The following is a 21165-nucleotide window of genomic DNA, read 5'->3' on the forward strand; positions in this document are numbered from 1 at the left end:
ACAAGTCCTAAATATCACAATGTTTGTGAAATAGTGCTCCAAATCAGCATAACTGTGTTCTTTAACTTTGTGTGCCTTCGCTAACTGTAGAATAGTGATGTCTAGAATAAATATCTAACTGAAGCCTTTGTGACAGGCTGCTGTCTGTCACGGCAAGGCTGCTGCTGACGTCTGCTGATTAGGTGCTCATATGCCACATCTGTGTTGTCCACTCCCTCGCAAACAGGCTCATGGCTCACGGCTCACGGCTGCGGGCAATGAGCACCGTGGCGATTGTGACGTCAGTGGCAGCTGTGCCTTGTCTAATTTAATCCCTCTCCCTCCCCGACCGGGGCAGCTAACCGGCAAGAAGGAGGACTGAGACTTCCAACCCTTACTGCCCGGATCCCCTATTTTGTGTGGACGTTTTTGTTTTGCTTTGCTTGCTTTACCCCCTTGTGTTTTGTCCCCTGTGAACCCCAATAAAGCCCAGACACCACCGGAACCAAAGACTTTCTCCCTTCTCGTGTACGGCTTCTACAGCCTTTCATTCTTAATGATAATAAATAACCCAAAATTGCTAGTCATTCAGTTAAGCACCATGTCCACAAGTTCACATGGCATACTGTACAGCTACAATACACCTTGCATTCCTGAGATCTGTTTTCTGAGTGCATGGTTATACATCAGATATTCAGTCTGTGCGTGTGTGTGTGTATGTATGTGTACAGTGACACACACAGTATATTGTGCTTTGTGTGTGTGCAGGTCCAGCAGTCGCTGCAGTGTGAGGTGGATGTCCAGAGGTCCCAGTGTGAGAGTGCCCGACAGCACTGTCTGCAGGAGGAGAGCCTGCTGTCTCAGCTTTCAGAGCAGCTGCAGCAGACCAAGCATGTATCCCAGCAGGCCTTTAATGAGGTCAGACAGTCTCCCAGTCCTCAAGGGTCAGAGAATATGCAGAGTTAAAAACACGCATCTTAATGGAATACACAATCCTTTCACACTAGTACACCAACTTGGGTTTTGACCCACTTTTTAGCAACTCAGGTTTTTCTTTATTGTGAAATCACATACACGGTAACTGACCTCAAGATATGCATCATCCAACACTGCATACTGTCTACTTCCTTCATTGACTGTAGATCTAACGTGCTTAGGGCAATTGTAGTGTGAAAGTATGTACCCAACCCGATGTTGTAACCTGGGTAGAGCATGCTAGTGTGAAAAGGGATTTACAGTACAATTCAGTACAACTTTTTTCATGTGCCAGTCTTTATACAGATCACCCCAGGGTGCTTTACATGTAACTCATATTTAACTGCATATTCATGCTAATAAAAAAACTGTAGCACATTTTACTGTAGTAATATTTTTACTGAAAAATAAGAGAAGAGCAGATCTGAGTATTTTTGTCCATTATTTGAATCACATCATCTACAGTAAAAAACATAGTAATAACTGCAGTGAGCGAGCTATGCATTAACTATATTGAGCATAGTGTGAAAACTGTAGCTACAGTTGTTGGTGCTGGTTATAAACATGATTTTTTAGTGAATAGCGCAACAGTATTTAGAATTAGGTCATCTTGGAGTAATGTTTTCCTAATATAAATTAACAAATGAACTAGATAATATGATTGACAATTTGTACATTTTCATAATATTAAATATAGCATTACCCATTATCTTAACATATAGTTAATATTTTCTGTCCAGGATACTGTTTCACACACAATAGGAAGATTAGTCCTTAATTGGATGTTTCTTAGCAAATAGCTTTTATCATACACTACCGGTCAGAAGTTTTAGAACACCCCCATTTTTCAAGTTTATGTTGAAATTTATGTCCAGTGAATAACATGAAATGGTACAAAAGTAAGCGGTAAACTACCAGACGTTATTAATAAGTTTAGGTTACCAAAAAGCAAAAAATAATGTACATTTCAGAGTTATATACTGTTACTACACCCTCTTAAGCATTATTTGGCTGTGTATTATTTATAGTATACATGCAGCTCCTGTGCATAGAAGTTACACTGTATTCCTACAATGCACACATTGTTTGAAAGCTTATTCTCTTGGCTACCAGCACATTTCATTCACAAACACATCCGATTTACAGTTTCCGTATCGCCCGCCATCATTCAGAGCCCAGGGGTCACTCAGATGGTCACAGATCACTCAGTTTCGATCAGATTTTTTTGCAAATAGGCTTGTTTTGTTCATAACAATCAGTATATATTATCTGATGCTCTATCAAACACAGAGAAGTTCAGATCCAATTATGTGAAATAGTTGTGTATTAGTACACTGTAAACAGAGTTTTCCATCATGACATTTTTAGCTCTCTACGGGTGTGTGTTGCTTCTACCAAAACGTGGATGGTCTTGTTTTATAATATATCATAATTGTCAATATTTTGTATTCCTACTCAGACCAAGTATCCCCCCACACTTCCACTTCAGAATGTGGAGGGGGTGGGTATAAAATCAAATTTTTTCACATCAGAGAATGCTTCAAATCTTTAGAAAGCTGAGAATCTCAGATTTGGTGCCCTTTTAAATTGTTTATTTGTTCTATGCTTTAATTTCAGAGTACATTGAGACATTATACTGCATACATTTCAATAAAAACTGGAAAAATGTAGTTGTTCTAAAACTTTTCACCGATAGTGTTTTTTCATTGGCTCCTTGTATGAGTTTGGTCTTGCTGTCCTGAGTGTGCTCTGTTCTGTGTTCAGGTCAGTCCACTGTACCAGGCCGCCCTGGACGCTCTGCGTTCTCTGAGACTGGCGGACATTGAGGAAATCCGTAGTTACCGTGTGCCGCCTGAAATTGTCGTGCTTGTGATGGACGCAGTGTGCTTAATGTTCGGGAAGCCCAGTAACTGGGAAAGTGGCAAGCAGCTGATTGGACAGGCCAATTTCTTCCAGGTAATAGGTCATCGTTGTTTTGTCCAATCCTTGCTGAATTGACTTACTTGAGTTGACCAGATCAATATAACTTGGGGAATGTTTCCTATTTTATGTTCCCCAATGTTTCAGGATTGTAGACCATACACATTTGTGGCCATTCAGATTGTGTTTGCTGAGGGGGATATTGAAGTTAAAAATTTAAGAGGCAAAACTTAAGGTGAACAACTATGTTTTCTAATGTAATTGAAAAACTACAAACACAGAGTCTCTGATTGAAAGAAGAGGGCAGTCAGTAAAGGAGAATATATATATAAAAATGAAGGGAACACGTAATCATCACAGTATATCACCAAGTCAATTAAACTTCAGGAATATCAATCTGTCCAGTTAGGAAGCCTAAGTGATTGTGAATCAGTGTCACCTGTTTTGGTGCAAATGAAAGTGACAACAGGTGCACTGGAGAGGCAACAGCAAGACAACCCCCAAAAAGGGAATGGTTTTGCAGGTGGTGGCCACAGACAATTGCTCTCTCCTTATACTTCCTGACTGATTCTTCTCTAGCTTTGCGTTTTGTTAGTGTCCTTGTCACTACTGGTAGCATGAGGTGGTACCTGCAGCCCATTCAGGTTGCACAGGTAGTCCAGCTCCTCCAGGATGGCACATCCATATGTGCCATTGCAAGGAGGTTTGCTGTGTCTCCCAGTACAGTCTCAAGAGCATGGAGGAGATACCAAGAGACGAGCCATTACACGAGGAGAACTGGACAGGGCCGTAGAAGGGCATCAACCCAACAGCAGGACCGGTATCTGGTCCTTTGTGCGAGGAGGAACAGGAGGAGCACTGCCAGAGCCCTACAGAATGACCTTCAGTGGGCTACTGGTGTGCATGTTTCTGACCAAACTGTCAGAAACAGACTCCATGAGGGTGGCATGAGGGCCCGACGTCCTCTAGTGGGACCTGTGCTCACAGCCCAACACCATGCAGCTCGATTGACATTCGCCAGGGAACACCAGAATTGGCAGGTCCGCCATTGGTGCCCCGTTCTCTTCACAGATGAGAGCAGGTTCACACTGAACACATGGGAGAGAAGTGAAAGAGTCTGGAGACGCCATGGTGAACGTTATGCTGCCTGCAACATCATCCAGCATGACCAGTTTGGAAATCCTCAGACCCATTGTCATACCTTGTTTACTTTGATTTTCGGTGTGAGTTTGGATCCAGCCCTCATTCGGTTGGTGATTTTGGTTTCCATTGACCATTGTTACGTCATTTTGTTTCTCTTTTCAGGCATGTGAAAATATTCCTTAAAAATCTGTACAGGAATCATGTTAAACACAGTTAAATATGTACTCAACTAATCAAATTAAATCCTGTATTTCTCCCCACAAAAAGCAATTTAAGTAGTCTCTGATGTGAATCTATCACTTTTATGTCCCCAGGACCTGGAATTTTACGACAAATCTTGCATCACTGATTCCCTGTATGCAGCCCTGGGAATGATTGTGCAGCAGCCCCTGTTCCAGCCCTGTGTGGTGAGGGAGGCCAGCCAGGCTTGTGAGTCCCTGTGTCTGTGGGTACGCTCCATGTACCAGTACGCCTCAGTTCAGCGACACCTGGCCCCACAGAGGGCCCGAGTCCAGCAGGTAGAGGAAGCCATGGAGCGATCGCGGAGCAGGCTGGGCCAGGAGAGGATGCATGAGGGCATTGCCAGGGAGCATCTGGAGGATCTGGAGAGGAGGCACCAGGGAGCATGCAGGCGTGTAGAGGAGCTTTCTGCACAGCTACACCAGGCAGAGCGCAGGGAGAGTGAGGCCCAGGCTGCTGCCCAGTTGGTGCTCACTCACATCAGTGACTGGACAATTGCAGCCCAGGCAAGCCTTGATAACCAGGGGGAATTAGCACAGTACAGTTGTGGATTGTGCAGCCAGCCATTCACGCATCTGAACACAAATAATTGCCAGTGACAGTTTACTTGAGTGAAATTGCATCTAAAAACCTGCAGCTCCTTTACATCTATCTGATTAATTTAACAAAGGGCACTAGACATGCAGGACTATAGTTCATTGGTTCCTGTGCTCTGCTGCCAAATAGTTTTGGTGTGGTCTCAAACCCAGGCTGGAGGGCTGCAGTGTCACCTGGAATTACACCTGAAAATCACCTTGTTATTTTATCAGTTACATAACATCATGTAAAGGTTTTTTCAGGCATAAACTATAAAATATTATTTTGATACACTTCCTGTAATGTAATTTGCAGCCTTTAAATAAGTATTCAATTCATGCAGTTAAATGGCTACCACACCAATTCAGTTACTTGGAGCTTGGCTGGAATACAAGACAGCAGACATTGAGACCCCTGTCTTACTACTTACTACTCTCAAAAGTATTCACCCCCCTTGGACTTTTCCACATTTCATTGTGTTACAACATGAAATCAGAATGGATTTAATCAGGAGTTTTTGCCACTGATCAACACAGAAAATTATGCCATAATGTCAAAGTAAAACATATATATATATATTTTAAATGAATTACAAATACAAAACAGAAAATAATTGATTACAAAGGTAATCATCTCCCTTTGCCATGACACACCTGATTGAGCTGTGGTGAAACCAATTCTCAGTGCTTCACAAAAGTGGCCTTTATGGGAGAGTGACTAAACGAAAGCCATTGTTGAAAAAAACTCACATCAAATCTCAGCTAGAGTTTGCCAGAAGGCATGTGGGAGACTCTGAAACCAAGCGGAGGAAGATCTGATGAGACCAAAATAGAGCTTTTTGGCCTCAATGCTAAGAGCTACATTTGGTGCAAGCCTAACACCGCAACATCATCCTGAGAACACCATCCCTACCGTGAAGTATGGTGGTGGCAGCATCATGCTATGGGGATGCCTCTGCATCAGGGCCTAGAAACCTTGTAATGATAGAGGGCAAAATGGATGCTGCAAAGTACAGAGAAATCCTGGAAGAAAACCTGCTGAAGTCTGCAAGAGACCTGGGACTTGGGAGAAGATTTATCTTCCAGCAGGACAATGACCCCAAACATACAGCCAAAGCCACACTGGAGTGGCTTAAAAACAAAAATGTCCTGGAGTGGAATATTGAGAATTGAGAATATGTGGATAGAGTTGAAAATTGCTGTTTGCCAAAGGTCCCCATCCAACTTGATGGAGCTTGAGCAATTTTGCAAAGAAGAATGGGCAAAAATTGCTTTGTACAGATGTACAAAGGTGGTTAGAGACTGATCCACATAGACATCCACATGTCTGTAATTGCTGCCAAAGGTGCCTCTACCAAAGATTGACTGAAGGGGGTGATTACTTATGCATTCAAGTATTTTCTGTTTTGTATTTGTAATTAATTTAGAATTTTGCAGATTATATTTTTCATTTTGACATTATGGACATTTTCTGTGTTGATCAGTGGCACAAACTCCTGATTAAATCCGTTCTGATTTAATGTTGTAACAATGAAATGTGGAAAAGTCTAAGGGGGGTGAATACTTTTTTTTCACATTGTTCCTGAATTGAGATTTCTTAGTAAACATCCAGGGTGACTTGTTACAAGATATCACATTATGTTTTATATTTACCCATTTGTACTGCTGGGCATTTACTGGCATAATCTTTGCTAAAGTACCTTGCTCAAGGGTACAACAGCAATGTCCCCACCTGGGACTGAACCCACAACCCTAAGCACTACTCCACACTACTACCCCTACTTTTTAGAGCCGCTGTAGGTTACTGGTTGAGCAGTGGCCAAGTATAGTATAGTAATATATAGTAACTTTCTGTGATACATTCCTAAATAGCAATATTAGTATAGTTTATATGTGAAAATATACTGTTCAATATAAGTTTACTCTCCATCCACAGGAAGCTGCGAAGGACAATCAGACGTCCCCCGGTGATGCCCTGGTCCTCGCTGCTGCTGTGTCCTATCTGGGACCCTTTGCTCCAGATGTCCGGATGGAGTTGCTGGAGAAGTGGCAGGGACTATGCCGCTCAGGGGAGATGCGACTGGACCCTGAAGATCAACGACAAATGGTCCTGACCAGTAAGGCAGCCCCTACTGCCTACAGCGCCATCATCCCCCTCAGAGAGGACATTCCCCTGTCCAGGGTGCTAGGCAGCAGTGCCAGCACACCTCAAAGTTTCTCCCACAGGCTGCTTTTACAGCTGGTTGTCAGGAGATCCTCTTGCCCCATGGTCCACAAATGGCCTCTGCTTGTGGACTCAGAACAGCTGTCTGGATACAGTGCTGAGACTTTCTTGGAGGAATTCCTGTTCCTGGAGACAGGTACTACAGCAGAGTTACATAACCCAGAGGTCTACAGCCCTGGTCCTGGAGGTTTAATTCATTACAGTCAATCAGTATAGACCTGGGATACAGGTTAAATTGTACTATATAAGCACATAATTATCCTGTTAAGTTCAGAAGCAAAAAACAGAATATCCTGTATTGTGGCTCTCCAGGACCAGGTTTGCTTAACCCGTTCTTAAGGTTTCTTTATGCTCTCTTCAACATCAATTAAGAAGAAGGATTTGACATTTGAAATGTAATAAAAAATCTAGTTTCAGACAAAGGTATGGCAAGCCCTGTCTTAACAGGATAGGTAACCTAGCATTTGTGTTGCACTGAAACTTCAGAACGGTATCATCAATAGACATCAATAAGTTCAGCTTAATAAACAATATTTAATAAACTGCATGTTCAGGTTCATTCCCTGTTCTAGTACTTCATAATATTCCCAATGGTTTGTTATGCCTCTGTCTCAGAGAAGGACATTTTGCAAGCAGAGTGTCCCTCGCAGCAGTGCTCTGAAACACAGCTGGTGATCCCTGCTGATGACCCTGCTCTACTAGAGAAACTGTGCCATGGAGCTGAGAGAGGTTTGTATGAGTAGAAATCAGTGGAGGAATTGCAGTCAAACAAATATTTCCCCCACTGTCTAACTGGAATCTTTTCAGTGTTCTCCAGGTTGATTATGTTTTTATCAAAGTCTGAAAAGATATAATTGATAATAAGTAGAATTTTAAGAACAATATTTATTAAAATAAATTGTATTAGAATTAGACACAGTTGTTGCAATAGGGGATATTGGAGTGGAATAGGTATTTTTAAGAAAGGGACACTCCGGTCTTGTGAGGACAGGAGCCCTCATTTGGCACAATCTGTTAATCTGACAAAGCTGTGAACCTAAAATCCCCTCTGCCAATGAACAGCAGCAATCGGTGCTGAGACAGAGTTAATGCAATTGTCTTAAAAATGTTCCACATCAGTCCTGTCACTTCATTTTGCCCATATAACCAGGTCCGCTGAACAGTATAGCCCACGGTTAACTACATAGGGCTGAGCTTTATTAAATGTAATATTATTCAAAATATTAGTAGTATAAAATGTATTTAAGTCTTTGATTTCTTATCAACACACAAATTATTCATCTGTATTTTATAAAGGGTTATAAAGGGTCCTACCTATAATTGTACTTTCTTACCTTTGAAAAAAAAGGAAGAAAACCAAACAGTTATTAATAAATATATTAAATTACAAAACTCTACTACATATGCATAGTGCAGTAATGTAGATGATCTGCCTGGTTGCCTCTGTCTTGCAGGATTCAGGGTGCTGGTGACTCACATGGAACGAGCTGTACCTTCCCCTGAATTGCAGCATCTTCTCCAGAAACAAGCAAAGCACCGGCACACCAGCTTCAGCAGGAACCCCGTTCACCATCCCAACTTTCGCCTCTACCTCAGCACCCATCTGCCTCTGAGATCCCTGCACGGTGAGGCTTAATACATCATTTAGTGAAGGTACCAGTACAATAACTTCAAAGCACCAGAAAGAGTCAAGGGAACTCTCTACAAGATTTTTGAGGCTGTGTATTTTCTTGCTATCCACATTTGAACTATGTATAATATGCAGGCAACTGCGGTGGGGTTAAGCTCTGGGGAAGCTGAACTACAAGACAGACCAAAAATCTCCAATATGTTCATCTTTTCGATCTATGAATGTAACATGAAAAGTGGTCTGTTTAACAGTATTGTTAGTCACAGTCTCCTGATTGAATTTATGTTGGAGTTGTACCGCAAAAACACAGCCGAAGTTTGATTACAAACACCACTAGTCGATGTCCCCCGATAAACTAACCCTAACAATTTCATTAAATCTAAATGGCAAATTCAAAGCAGGCCATGCACACGTTTACTTTGTCTATTGTTTTATCTATCTGTTCTACATTTATATAAATTCAACAAATTGAGATCATAATGTACTGCACATCAACAGCACTTTTTTTTTATAAGGAAAACTTAATATGTTGTGTTTATTACTGGTCGATAGTGGAGTGTTTATCAGTCAATCGTGAGATGATTTTTGGAAAAAGTATAATCTATAATCATATTTTAAGTTTTGACAGTCCTCCACACACATCAATGCCTGTAAGGTCACAAGCTTGATAGACATAAACTCTGACCAGTCCTTGCCCACTTGTTTAGACCATACCAAATATACAATTTAGTTCAAAAAGAAGGGGGGGTTGCGTTCTTAAAGCAATGTGATTCTTAATTTCCACAGATTGTTTATTTCTTGCTTGTTAAAATCGCAACAGGTAATATTAATTTCCACAACAATATTTATGGAATCAAATTCAGAAAACTTTCTTTGAGTCTCCCTGTGAGTTCCCCAATGGAACTTTCTCAGTGAAACGTCTAGAATTAATTATTTTCTTACTACAAGAACAGAAATCACAAATAGCCCGGTCACACTAACATAGATTATTTCTTATGGTAATGTATCAAACAAAAAATAAGTGCTGGGACTGACACAAAGAGACCGAAGCTGTATCATTTTCACAAGGAATGGGAAGAAGATAATTTCTTCGTTATGTCAAACTCCAAATGTCTGAGTCTCATTGGCCTGCATTTCCTTCATAAATAAGAACCTAGAATGGCATTTCAAAACCACACGAGAGGGATTTCCCAGCCAAGAGTGAACTACAAAAAAGAAGATCTGAAATCTAAACTAGCAGCACAGCAGTCAATTTTCACTAACAAGCTCCAACTGCCCTTTTGTAAGCTTGGCACCCGCTATGGTAGGCCATAATAGTGGATTTATTGCATTTTTATTTATTGCAAACAGAATGACTCTTTTACGGATTTTCTTAATTATCATTGCATTATTCACCAAAAATTAAACATGAATGAGGTAATGGATGTTGCAATGTAGATCGTGTTTTCGATTTGAGCAAGAAGCCTGCAGTGGAGGCTGTTCCACTCCCACTTGGAGGAGACTGAAGCGGAGCACACAGACACAGCTGCACACTGATGTGTGATGGCTTAGCAGAGGCAAGTTTTTGCAGAGATTCAGTGAGCTGTTGCCTGAAATCATGTGTCATCAAGAGTTTCTGAAGTTCTCTAAACATGCAGAATATGCTCAGCTAGAGGTCAAACAGTGGCTCCTGGATTTAGCGTACCTATCTGACCTAACTGACATGCTGAATGACCTGAATGTAGAGCTGCAAGGAAAATAATAAAAATGTAATCGACATGATCAGCTCTGTGAACGCTTTTAAAAGCAAGCTACAACTACTCTCAAGTAAACGCAAGGACCAGTGTAACTTTCAAAATATGCATTCAGAACTTGAGCATCAGGGGAAAGACAACACAGTTTGACAGTACACTTTACACTGAACATAAGAAAGTTTACAATCAAGAGGAGGCCATTCGACCCATTGTGGCGACCCAGGGCAACTTCTGTTGTAAGTCGCCCTGGATAAGGGCGTCTGCCAAGAAATAAAAATAATAATAATAATTGTGCTCGTTTGGTGTCCATTAAAAACTAAGTGATCCAAGGATGTTATCCAGTCTATTTTTGAATGTTCCCAAGTTTTCAGCTTCAACCACATCGCTGGGGAGCTTGTTCCAAATTGTTACAAGAAGTGTCTCCTGTTTTCTGTCTTTCGTCTTGAATGCCTTGAAGCCCAATTTCCATTTGTGTCCCCAGGTCCATGTGTCCCTGCTGATCTGGAATAGCTCCTCTGGTTTGATGTGGTCAATGCCTTTCATGATTTTGAAGACTTGAATCAAATCCCCACATAGTCTTCTCTGTTCCTGGGTGAAAAGGTTTAGTTCCCTCAATGTCTCCAAGTAGGACATTCCCTTCAAACCTGGAATAGGTCTGGTTGCTTGCCTCTGAACTGCCTCTAGAGCAGTGATTTCTTTCCTGAAGTGTGGTGCCCAGAACTGTACGCAGTATTCTAGATGAGGTCTAATTAGTTCATTGTACATTCTTAACATTACTTCCCTTGTTTTAAATTATATACTTTTGGCAATATACCCTAGCACAGGGATGGCAAATCTTTGTAGAATGGAGTGCCCAAAGTCTGGTGCCAAAGGGTGCCGATGATAAATTAGGGATATAAAAGTTTATACAGGGACTAAACGGCATTTTTTTTAACCAATATTTATATATTTTTTTCGTTACAATTAAGTTATTAAGCAAACATGCCAACAGAACAAACCAAAACATCTTAAAACTATAGAGAGATGGAACCATCCCACCCACCCGCCTCCTGCATCCACTGCCAACCTCCCCCCACCTTGAACCTACCCCCTTATCCCTCTGTAGTCTGGAGAGCAGCTCCAGTCTGTTAATGTGACTTCTGCTGCAGAATATGAAGCTGAATGAAGCAAGGCACATATTCTTCCCAAAAAAGATTATAAATATGCAGGTTCCATTTTTGCTCACAGATTAGTGTCAATTTACAGATATATAAAACCAATAGTAACAGCACTTCACTAGCTCGATCATTTTTGGAATATTTTTAGTCCCTTTTTATTTTGGACAATGAGAATTTTTAATCCTCATTCAAATTAAATCAATCAATCTTAATTGTATATAGTGGAACACCATGCCAAAGCATGCCACAACATTAAATAATAAAGAGTAAGTGCATCATACAATGAATACAACATTTAAATGTTGCAGTATTGCCACAGTGCAGTAAAATACATGAACCACATTTCATCACAGATTCAATTTAAGGATTATAATGCTAAAGTACATTTACAAACCCCATTCAAATCACAATCTACCCCCAAAACAAAGTCCCACATTCTCCCATTGCTCTTCTGTTACATACAAGAAGTAGAAGTTTGTTCATTTGGCTGCATTAATAACCCTTCCATATTGTTTTGTGTTTTGTTTGCACTTGCACTTAACCATTACCAATGCATCTTCGTTTTCTTTCAGTGTATATTTACTTAATATCTACTGCTTTTACATTTTGTATAATAATTAAAACTGGTAGATTAATATACATTGTGTGACACTTATGTTTTAAGATATACAAATTATGCAGTGGTATCAATCTATCGTGAGGATGAGTGTGCATAAATGTACTCTACAAATCAAAGGCATAATTTTATTTATTTTTGAGAATTTACAGCTTTCTTTTGCTAACTTTATGAAGTTTTTAAAAAGATTCTGTTTCGTTACTAGGATCTAATTTGAGTTCTACTGCCTACTGTCATTTTTGATATATAATGCTACCCCACCACCTCTTCAATTTTGCCTGTCTCTCCTAAACTGTGTGTATCCTTTTAACTTGTATTCATCCCCATCATTTTATGTAAGCCATGTTTCTGTCACTCCTACAACATAATAGACACACGCCAGCACTGTGGCTTCTAGGTCTAACATCTTGTTCCTTATATCCTGGCATTGAGGTACAAACATTTCAGGACTTTACTACTAAGCAGTTTCCCTTTGTTTTCTTTCCGTAGTTGAACATCTCCCATTGTCAGAGCTCCCTGCCTCCATTGTCCCTAGTTTAAAAGACTCAAGTTCAATTACTCTGCACATATGCTCTCCCAATGCATTAGCCCCCCTTATGTTTAGATGTAGACCGTCTGGTTTGTACTGGTCCCATCTATCCCAGAAGAAAGACCAATGACCCATAAATCCAAAACCCTCTGCCCTACACCAGGATTTCAAGCACATGTTGAACTTTCTAATCCCTGGCTGGCACGTGGTACCGGAAGTATTTGAGAGAAAACTACAGTGGAAGTTCTGCTCTATAGTTTCTTTCCTAACTCTTTAAATTTGTCTTGCAGAACCTGCCTTACCTTTTCCTATGTCATTGGTTCCAATGTGGATCATGGCCAGTGGATCCCCCCTGGCTTTGGCCAGTAGCCCGTCTACTAGTTTAGGGAGATGTGCAACCTGAGCACCAGGCAGGCAAGATACCATGCAGGTCTCCTTATCACTAGAACACACTGTGTGATCTACACCTCTAAGAATCGAGTCTCCTACTATAATTACCTCCCTGTTTCGGGGGGGAAGTGGGCACCGTGGTGCTCTAGTGCTCAATTGCCCATCACCCTCTGAGCTGTCACTGTCCAACTTGGTGTCCAGTTCGAGCCTGTTGGGCATTTCTAGCTCTTGGGTTGTCTCTCCTGAGGGGTGTTCATGCCCTTTTCTGCAGTTACGATCTACTGTAACCCAGTAGTTCTCTACACTTTCCTGCTCTAAGGGCTCAACCTTTTTTGGCGTGCACACCATCTCTCTCATGGGCTGGTTGACCATTTCTTCCAAATCACTAATAAAGCACTGATCTAGATCTGGTCTGATCTCTAGAACTTCAACATGCTGATAACATTCACAGATTAAATCTCTTGGATGAGTTCATCCAGAAAGGCAATCACTCTGCAAACCTGACACTGTAGTGTCCAAATGCTTCTATATTTTGCATGTTTTTGCTCTCTTGGCTTCTGTCCCCTGGTCAACTGCTTAAATTTTTGTTTCAGAGAAACAGCACAGCTCTTTCTCAACAGCAGTTTTTAAGTACCTTTTGTCTACCTGCCACCAATTCACACCTAACTGGCTCCACCTGGCTCCACCTTGAACAGAATTCATGCTAGTCCTTGACTAAATCGCCTTTTCTTTTTACTTTAACCAACTGCAGCTATACTGAATTGACTTCAATTAAGGCAAACTACAGACAAGCTTAATTTCAGACTGTTTGAAACTGTACTGTCCTGTGTGTGTCTTTGGCAACTTGTAAATACTTTTCTTCCTTCATGATTGAGCAAGTTCAATCACGTTACATGATTCAGGTTAAATTCACCTGTCTCTGGGAGGTCCCACAGTTGGTTAGTACAATTCCTAACACAAACTACATCATGAAGACGAAGGAACATTAAAATCAAATCCGGAATAAGCTTCTTCAAAAGGACCAATCAGGGGTAGGGCATTGAATATCCCCCTGAGCATGAGAGAATGTGGCAAAACGAAAGCCATTGTTGAACAAAACTCACTCACTCAAAACTCATTTTGGCTAGAGTTTGCCAGAAGGCATGTGGGAGTCTCTGAGACCAAGTGGAGGAAGATTCTACAGTCTGATGAGACCAAAATAGAGCTTTCTGGCCTCAGCTCTAAGTGCTACGTTTGGCGCATGCCTAACATCGCACATCATCCTGAGAACACCATCCCTACCGTGAAGTATGGTGGTGGCAGCATCATGCTATGAGGATGCCTCTCTGCATCAGGACCTCAATCCAATTGAGAATATATAGAAAGAGTTGAAAATTGCTGTTCACCAAAGGTCCCCATCCAACTTGATGGAGCTTGAGCAATTTTGCAAAGAAAAATGTTTAATCAAAATGTTGTGACATTTCAACAAATTGTTTGCCATCAACCAGGTGAATTAATTCCAGTTCTCTAAAGTTGCTCTAACGAACTTGCATTCGTTGTGTTATGATATCAAAGATTTTGAAGAAGAGGCATTCTCTTTCTGTTTTGATTGGGAGAACGTTATTCGCTTTCTCTGATCAACAATTTGTTGCATTTGTGTTCTCAAAAAATGTTTCAAATGAGTGGCTAATTTTTTCCAAATACTCAGTTGTACTTTCGAGTTTCTGTAAGCAGTATCCAACGTCCATGATTTTTTCTGTAAATTCTGTACACCCAATCGTAATCTTCCATTATCTTAATTACGTAGTCTGCTAATGCTGACGCTGTTCTGTCACCACTGACGTCATCAAATTCCATAAATGCCTCTTTAACTTGATCATTGAGCACATAACACAAAATCAGAGATGTCTGTTGATTCCTAGACCTCGACACCAACAAAGGGGACTTTGGAAATCTCTTTTCTGATGTTGTTCTTCACTACACAGCAATTGATTCAATTAGATAATTATGTATTCTATTTGACAAGCCAGAAAACACAAATGACGACTGGAGATGCAAGGCTAAGATTCCATCAAATTTGCCCAGAAGCTGCAACAACTGAATATAATTCCCCCTATAGTGCTCTCGGCCCCCACACCTGCCAAAAGCCAATTCCTGTTTAATTAAAAAACATGTTGCATCAATTAGTCTTTTCACAGTCTCTCAATTTTCTGTGACTTTTCTATTATGGTTTGGCCTGGATTCTCTTTTTCTAGTGCCAAATTGATCCTAGCTGCCCCAAAGGTTTTTAAAGACACCTGACACTGAATGTGGACTGCTGATCTTTCATGTTCAGTAGTAGCATTTGTAAAATGATTAAGGTTGTTGAACCCTGCATTGGTCCAGGCATTTTTAGTGGCCAAGAATAAGGGCAGAAAAATCTATTACTGATAGCACAGCCACACAAACAATATTTTCTGGTGTACCACTCAGGATTAAATTACCTTTGTATCTTCTGGCCCTTCCTGGTATGCAAGACTGGAAGATCAGGTGTTCCATTTCCATTTTCAACAATTACATTTTTTTCATCAAAATTGACTCTCGAAGTCACCTTCAACTTGTCAGTCTCCATTTTACTTACGTTCCCTGTGCTAGTGCAATATTAATTACATTTTTTCCTCAGCTGGAACAGGATTGGTTGCTTGGAAATGAATAAAAGCATTACATCATTGAGAAGCAGTGCTTCCAGTACAGTTTGAACGGTGTGCTGGTTGCAACTCATGCATTAACTTTAGCACAGTGGTTATTAATGAGGTAGAGCACAGCAGTTAGACAGTCTGCTTCCAGTGCTGATTGTACGTACAGCACAGCCAGCTAACTCTCTCCAATGGAGTCAAAAATGACAGAATAAAGTACACAAAATGTTAGTTATAAATCAAAAATATGTAATTTGTATGAATTTAAATACAAATAAATGGGAGCATATTCTATGCTCAAGGTGATGTTTAATAGTTTGGAAGCGAGCAAAATTATATATATTTGAAATATTCATCATTTTTTGTTCTGTTATTTAAAAGAAACAAAGCACTATTTTTGACTCTTGAGTGATAATATAGATGGACATTCTACTGTAGACATCCTGCAAATATAATGGTAGCTTGGGACAAAATATATGCTACTATATACTTTTTTGTTACGGCTGCAATCTTCTGTATGCCTTTAAAGATGTGATGAACATCAACCCTACACATTTGATAAATTTAAACTAATATATGATGATGAGGAAACAAGTATTTGATCACTACATGGAAAATATTCAAAATAGAATCTAGAGTTGCCAATTGTTACATTTTTCAGATAATACATTTTTTGATTTTGTTTGCATTCAGAATTAAGATACTTAAAACAAGTTTATTAAAAGACAACCATTGTTGTTTTGTAGAGTCAAATTTAAATAGTCTAGACAATGCATTATCCAATGCAGTTAAAAATGTTTTATAATGCAGTTCTTCAGTTTTGTTCTGATTACAGACCCCTGTATACTTAAGGCAAAACATATGGCTATTAAAGTAATATTGGGAAGGTCAAATACTATGTAAGTAACACTCAAGATATAATGTCCTTTAAATGTAAAAATGTCACCTAGGCACTGCCATACCATATATTAGTATTAAATATCAGAATTCATTAACTTTAACCGTCAAGCTCACAGTTCTTTCTATAAGCAATAAATGTTCCTAATCTTTAGAAATTGTACATTTATGCATGATCTATAAACCTAGACTAGACCTTCAGTGTTTGTTCTTCTTTAACCCTACAGAACTAGATCCTGCTATCCTGAAGATGGTGAATGTGATTGATTTCAGTCTGAGCCCGTCTGAGCTCCAAGAGCTCCTTCTGAAAGAGTTGGTGGTATCTGAGTGTCCAGAGATCTGGGACCAGCAGGGGACAGTCCAGACAAACAGACTGCAGCTCCTAGACAGAATGCAGCAGGAGGAGGTATGTAATGAGAAGATCATTCTAAAAGAAAGTTTAAACTTCTTGAACGAGGCAAAATACAGTATATTTGATGTATCCTGTTTTTACATGTAAGTATATTTTGAGCAACAAGTTACCAACTTGCATCTGACAGTCATTCTGTGTTCTTTAAATCCTGTCCTTGCCCCTGTCCAACAGGTTCCATTAAAAAAAAATCCAGTTTCATAAGTTCTTTCTAGCTTGTTTTGTCTCTCTCCACAGGACTCTCTGTTTGAGTACATCCTCCAGTCTCTCACGACCCTCCTATCTGACCCTCAGTTCCTCCCACGGGTGTCTGCTTGTCAGAGTAAAATGTTGGCCCTGCGCCAGGACCTGCAGGAGCTGTTGGTGGAGTCCAATCATCACTGTCTTCTACTCAAGGACTTTGGCAGAGTGGCCTGGCTTGGCAGTGCTCTGTACCGAGCCCTGCAAGAAGTGTCCCAGCTCTCCCCTCTTTACCTCTTCTCTCTTCAGCCCTTCCTACAGGTGGTCAGGGTGGCACTGGTACACAAAAGAGGAAAAGAAGCATCGAATGGCAGGGAGTTCACCAGTGCCACAATGGCAGAGATAACCCACAGAATGGTCTCCCAAGTTGTGGCACATTATCGCCCTTGCCTCTTCTATAGCCACTACAAATTGTTCCAGCTTTTGGTCTCCGTGGCTCTGATAAGGCACAATGGTGAATGCACTTCCCTGGAGAGGCACATTTTCTTAAAGGGTCTGAAAGATATGGTAACTTCCTCAGGTATACAGTACACTAATCTTCCAAAGGTTCCCACCTGGCTAGAAGAGCACACCCACAGAGAAATCTGCTTGTTGGAAAACATCCTTGCTTTTAAAGGCCTGAGTGCCTCCCTGTTCAGTTTCTGTAGCCAATGGAAGGAGTACTTTAAGTTCCCCTCCTCCACTGTGATCGGCCCTGTGCCCTGCCCCTCCCATGCCCATCTCTCCACCCTCCAGAGGGCAATGCTATGGAAGACGCTCCACCCAGATTGGCTGACTGCAGTGGCTGAGGATCTGACTGCCTGCCAGCTGGGCCAAACCATGGTGACTGAGGATTCTGAGGTTACCAACATCTCTTCTAGGATTGTGAGCCAGCCAGCACTTCCAGTTGTGTTTCTTTTGCCAAGTAAAGGAGAGCCAGGCCCATCAACATATCCACTATACTGGGTCGAGCAGGCTGCCCAGGCTGGAGCAGATTGTCAGGTAATAAAGTCACTCAGTTTCGTAATATAAGAACTCTGCTTTTGCTCTCCAACCTTTTAAATTCTGGAAACCTATATTGAAATAATTACTGAAATGATTGTTTGTAGGCTCCAGCAGGATGTTGTACATAAAAAACATGTCATTCGAAATTCAAGGATAAGTCTAAAATGTTGTTGTTATAGAGTTGTTATAGTTTATAAGTAAGATACATACCACTCTTCCAGACTGATGCTTTCATTTAATCAACTTTGATATATATATATATATATAGTACTGTGCAAAAGTTTTAGGCAGGTGTGAAGATGCTATAAAGTAAGAATGCTTTCAAAAATAGACTTATATTTATTATATTATTATATTAATAGATTATATTTATCAATTAACTAAATGCAAAGTTAATTGGCATTTAATGAGTGAACAGAAGAAAAATCTACATCAAATCCATATTTAGTGTGACCACCCTTGGCCTTCAAAACAGCATCAATCCTTCTAGGTACACTTGCACAGTTTTTGAAGGAACTTGGCAGGTAGGAAGACCCAAACATCTTGGAGAACTAACCACAGGTATTCTGTGGATTTAGGCACCCTCAGTTGCTTCTCTCTCTTCATGTAATCCCAGACAGACTCAATGATGTTGAGATCAGGGCTCTGTGGGGGCCATACCATCACTTCCAGGATTCCTTGTTCTTCTTTATGCTGAAGATAGTTCTTAATGACTTTCACTGTATGTTTGGGGTCGTTGTCATGCTGCAGAATAAATTTGGGGCCAATCAGATGCCTCCCTGATGGTATTGCATGATGGATAAGTATCTGCCTGTACTTCTCAGCATTGAGGAGACCATTAATTCTGACCAAATCCCCAACTCCATTTGCAGAGATGCAGCCCCAAACTTACAAGGAACCACCACCATGCTTCACTGTTGCCTGCAGACACTCCTTCGTGTTCCGCTCTCCAGCCCTTCAGTGAACAAACTGCCTTCTCCTACAGCCAAATATTTAAAATGTTGACTCATCAGGCCAGAGCACCTGCTACCATTTTTCTGCACCCCAGTTCCTATGGTTTCGTGCATAGTTGAGTTGCTTGGCCTTGTTTCCAAGTCAGAGGTATGGCTTTTTGGCCACAAGTCTTCCATGAAGGCCACTTCTGACCAGACTTCTCCGGACAGTAGATGAGTGTACCAGGGTCCCACTGTTTTCTGCAAATTCTGAGCTGATGGCACTGCTGGACCTCTTCCGATTGCGAAGGGAAGTAACCATGATGTGTCTTTCATTTGCTGCAGTAAGTTCCTTGGCCGACCACTGCGTCTACTGTCCTCAACGTTGCCCGTTTTTTGTGCTTCTTCTAAAGAGTTTGGACAGCACATCTGGAAACCCCTGTCTGCCTTGAAATTTCTGCCTGGGAGAGACCTTGCTGATGCAGTATAACTACCTTGTGTCTTGTTGCTGTGCTCAGTCTTGCCATGTTGTATGACTTTTGACAGTAAACTATCTTCAGCAACCTCACCTTGTTAGCTGAGTTTGGCTGTTCCTCACCCAGTTTTATTCCTCCTACACAGCTGTTTCTGTTTCAGTTAATAATTGTGTTTTAACCTACATATTGAATTGATGATCATTAGCATTTGGTATAATTGTTTAAACATACACCTGACTATATGCCTACAAAATCCACAACAAGAGTGCCTAGAAAACTGATGCTGGAGGCAAAGGGTGGTCACACCAAATATTATTTTTGTCATTTAGTTGACACTGCCCTACCTGGGATTTGAACCCACAACCTTCCAGTCAGGAGTCCAGAGCCCTAATCACTACTCCACAGTCATTATGGATTCCATTTAGATTTTTCTTCTGTTCACTCACTTTTACCCATTAATGGCCAATGTCAAACTGACATATAGGGGAAGTGACCCAATTAAGCCTACCAAGCCTACCATAAGATTTTGTCATATATTTACTAAATTAAATTAATTTATTTAATTGCAAAAGTGAAAAGTCCAGAGTGGGCTTATAAGTTACATAAGAACATAACAACATAAGAAAGTTTACAAACGAGAGGAGGCCATTTGCAGAATATGCTCAGCTAGAGGTTAAACAGTGGCTCCTGGATTTAGCGTTCCTATCTGACCTAACTGACATGCTGAATGACCTGAATGTAGAGCTGCAAGGAAAATAATTAAAATGTAATCGACATGATCACTCTGTGAACACTTTTAAAAGCAAGCTACAACTACTCTCAAGTAAATGCAAGGACCGGTGTAACTTTCAAAATATGCATTCAGAACTTGAGCATCAGGGGAAAGACAACACAGTTTGACAGTACACTTTACACTGAACATAAGAAAGTTTACAATCAAGAGGAGGCCATTCGACCCATTGTGGCGACCCAGGGCAACTTCTGTTGTAAGTCGCCCTGGATAAGGGCGTCTGCCAAGAAATAAAAATAATAATAATAATTGTGCTTGTTTGGTGTTCATTAATAACTAAGTGATCCAAGGATCCTATCCAGTCTATTTTTAAATGTTCCCTAATTTTCAGCTTCAACCACAGCGCTGGGGAGTTTCTTCCAGATTGTGACAACTTTCTGTGTGAAGAAGTGTCTCCTGTTTTTTGTCTTGAATGCCTTGAAGCCCAATTTCCATTTGTGTCCCTGGGTCCGTTTGTGCCTGCTGATTTGGAAAAGCTCCTCTGGTTTGATGTGGTCAATGCCTTTCATGATTTTGAAGACTTGAATCAAGTCCCAACATACTCCCCTCTGTTCCAGGGTGAAAAGGTTCAGTTCCCTCAGTCTCTCCAAGTAAGACATTCCCTTCAACCTGGAATAATTCTGGTTGCTCGCAGCGATATCGTTCTTGAAGTGTGGAGCCCAGAACTGTACA

At 40.8% G+C, this 21165-nt stretch overlaps 1 protein-coding gene across 1 annotated transcript in view; it reads left to right on the forward strand.

Annotated features, from left to right (window-relative positions):
* The window catches only part of dnhd1 (dynein heavy chain domain 1), a 109247-nt gene that overhangs the window by 65256 nt on the left and 22826 nt on the right, over positions 1-21165 (forward strand). Inside the window, exons 26-34 of the mRNA XM_066700193.1 lie at positions 227-293; positions 748-897; positions 2719-2910; positions 4332-4763; positions 6769-7192; positions 7672-7785; positions 8511-8681; positions 16890-17068; positions 17309-18292. Coding sequence (XP_066556290.1) covers positions 227-293; positions 748-897; positions 2719-2910; positions 4332-4763; positions 6769-7192; positions 7672-7785; positions 8511-8681; positions 16890-17068; positions 17309-18292 — 2713 coding nt within the window. The remainder of the gene's footprint in view (positions 1-226; positions 294-747; positions 898-2718; positions 2911-4331; positions 4764-6768; positions 7193-7671; positions 7786-8510; positions 8682-16889; positions 17069-17308; positions 18293-21165) is intronic.

Source organism: Amia ocellicauda, chromosome 3 (assembly GCF_036373705.1).
Source record: "Amia ocellicauda isolate fAmiCal2 chromosome 3, fAmiCal2.hap1, whole genome shotgun sequence".
Lineage (NCBI taxonomy): Eukaryota > Metazoa > Chordata > Actinopteri > Amiiformes > Amiidae > Amia > Amia ocellicauda.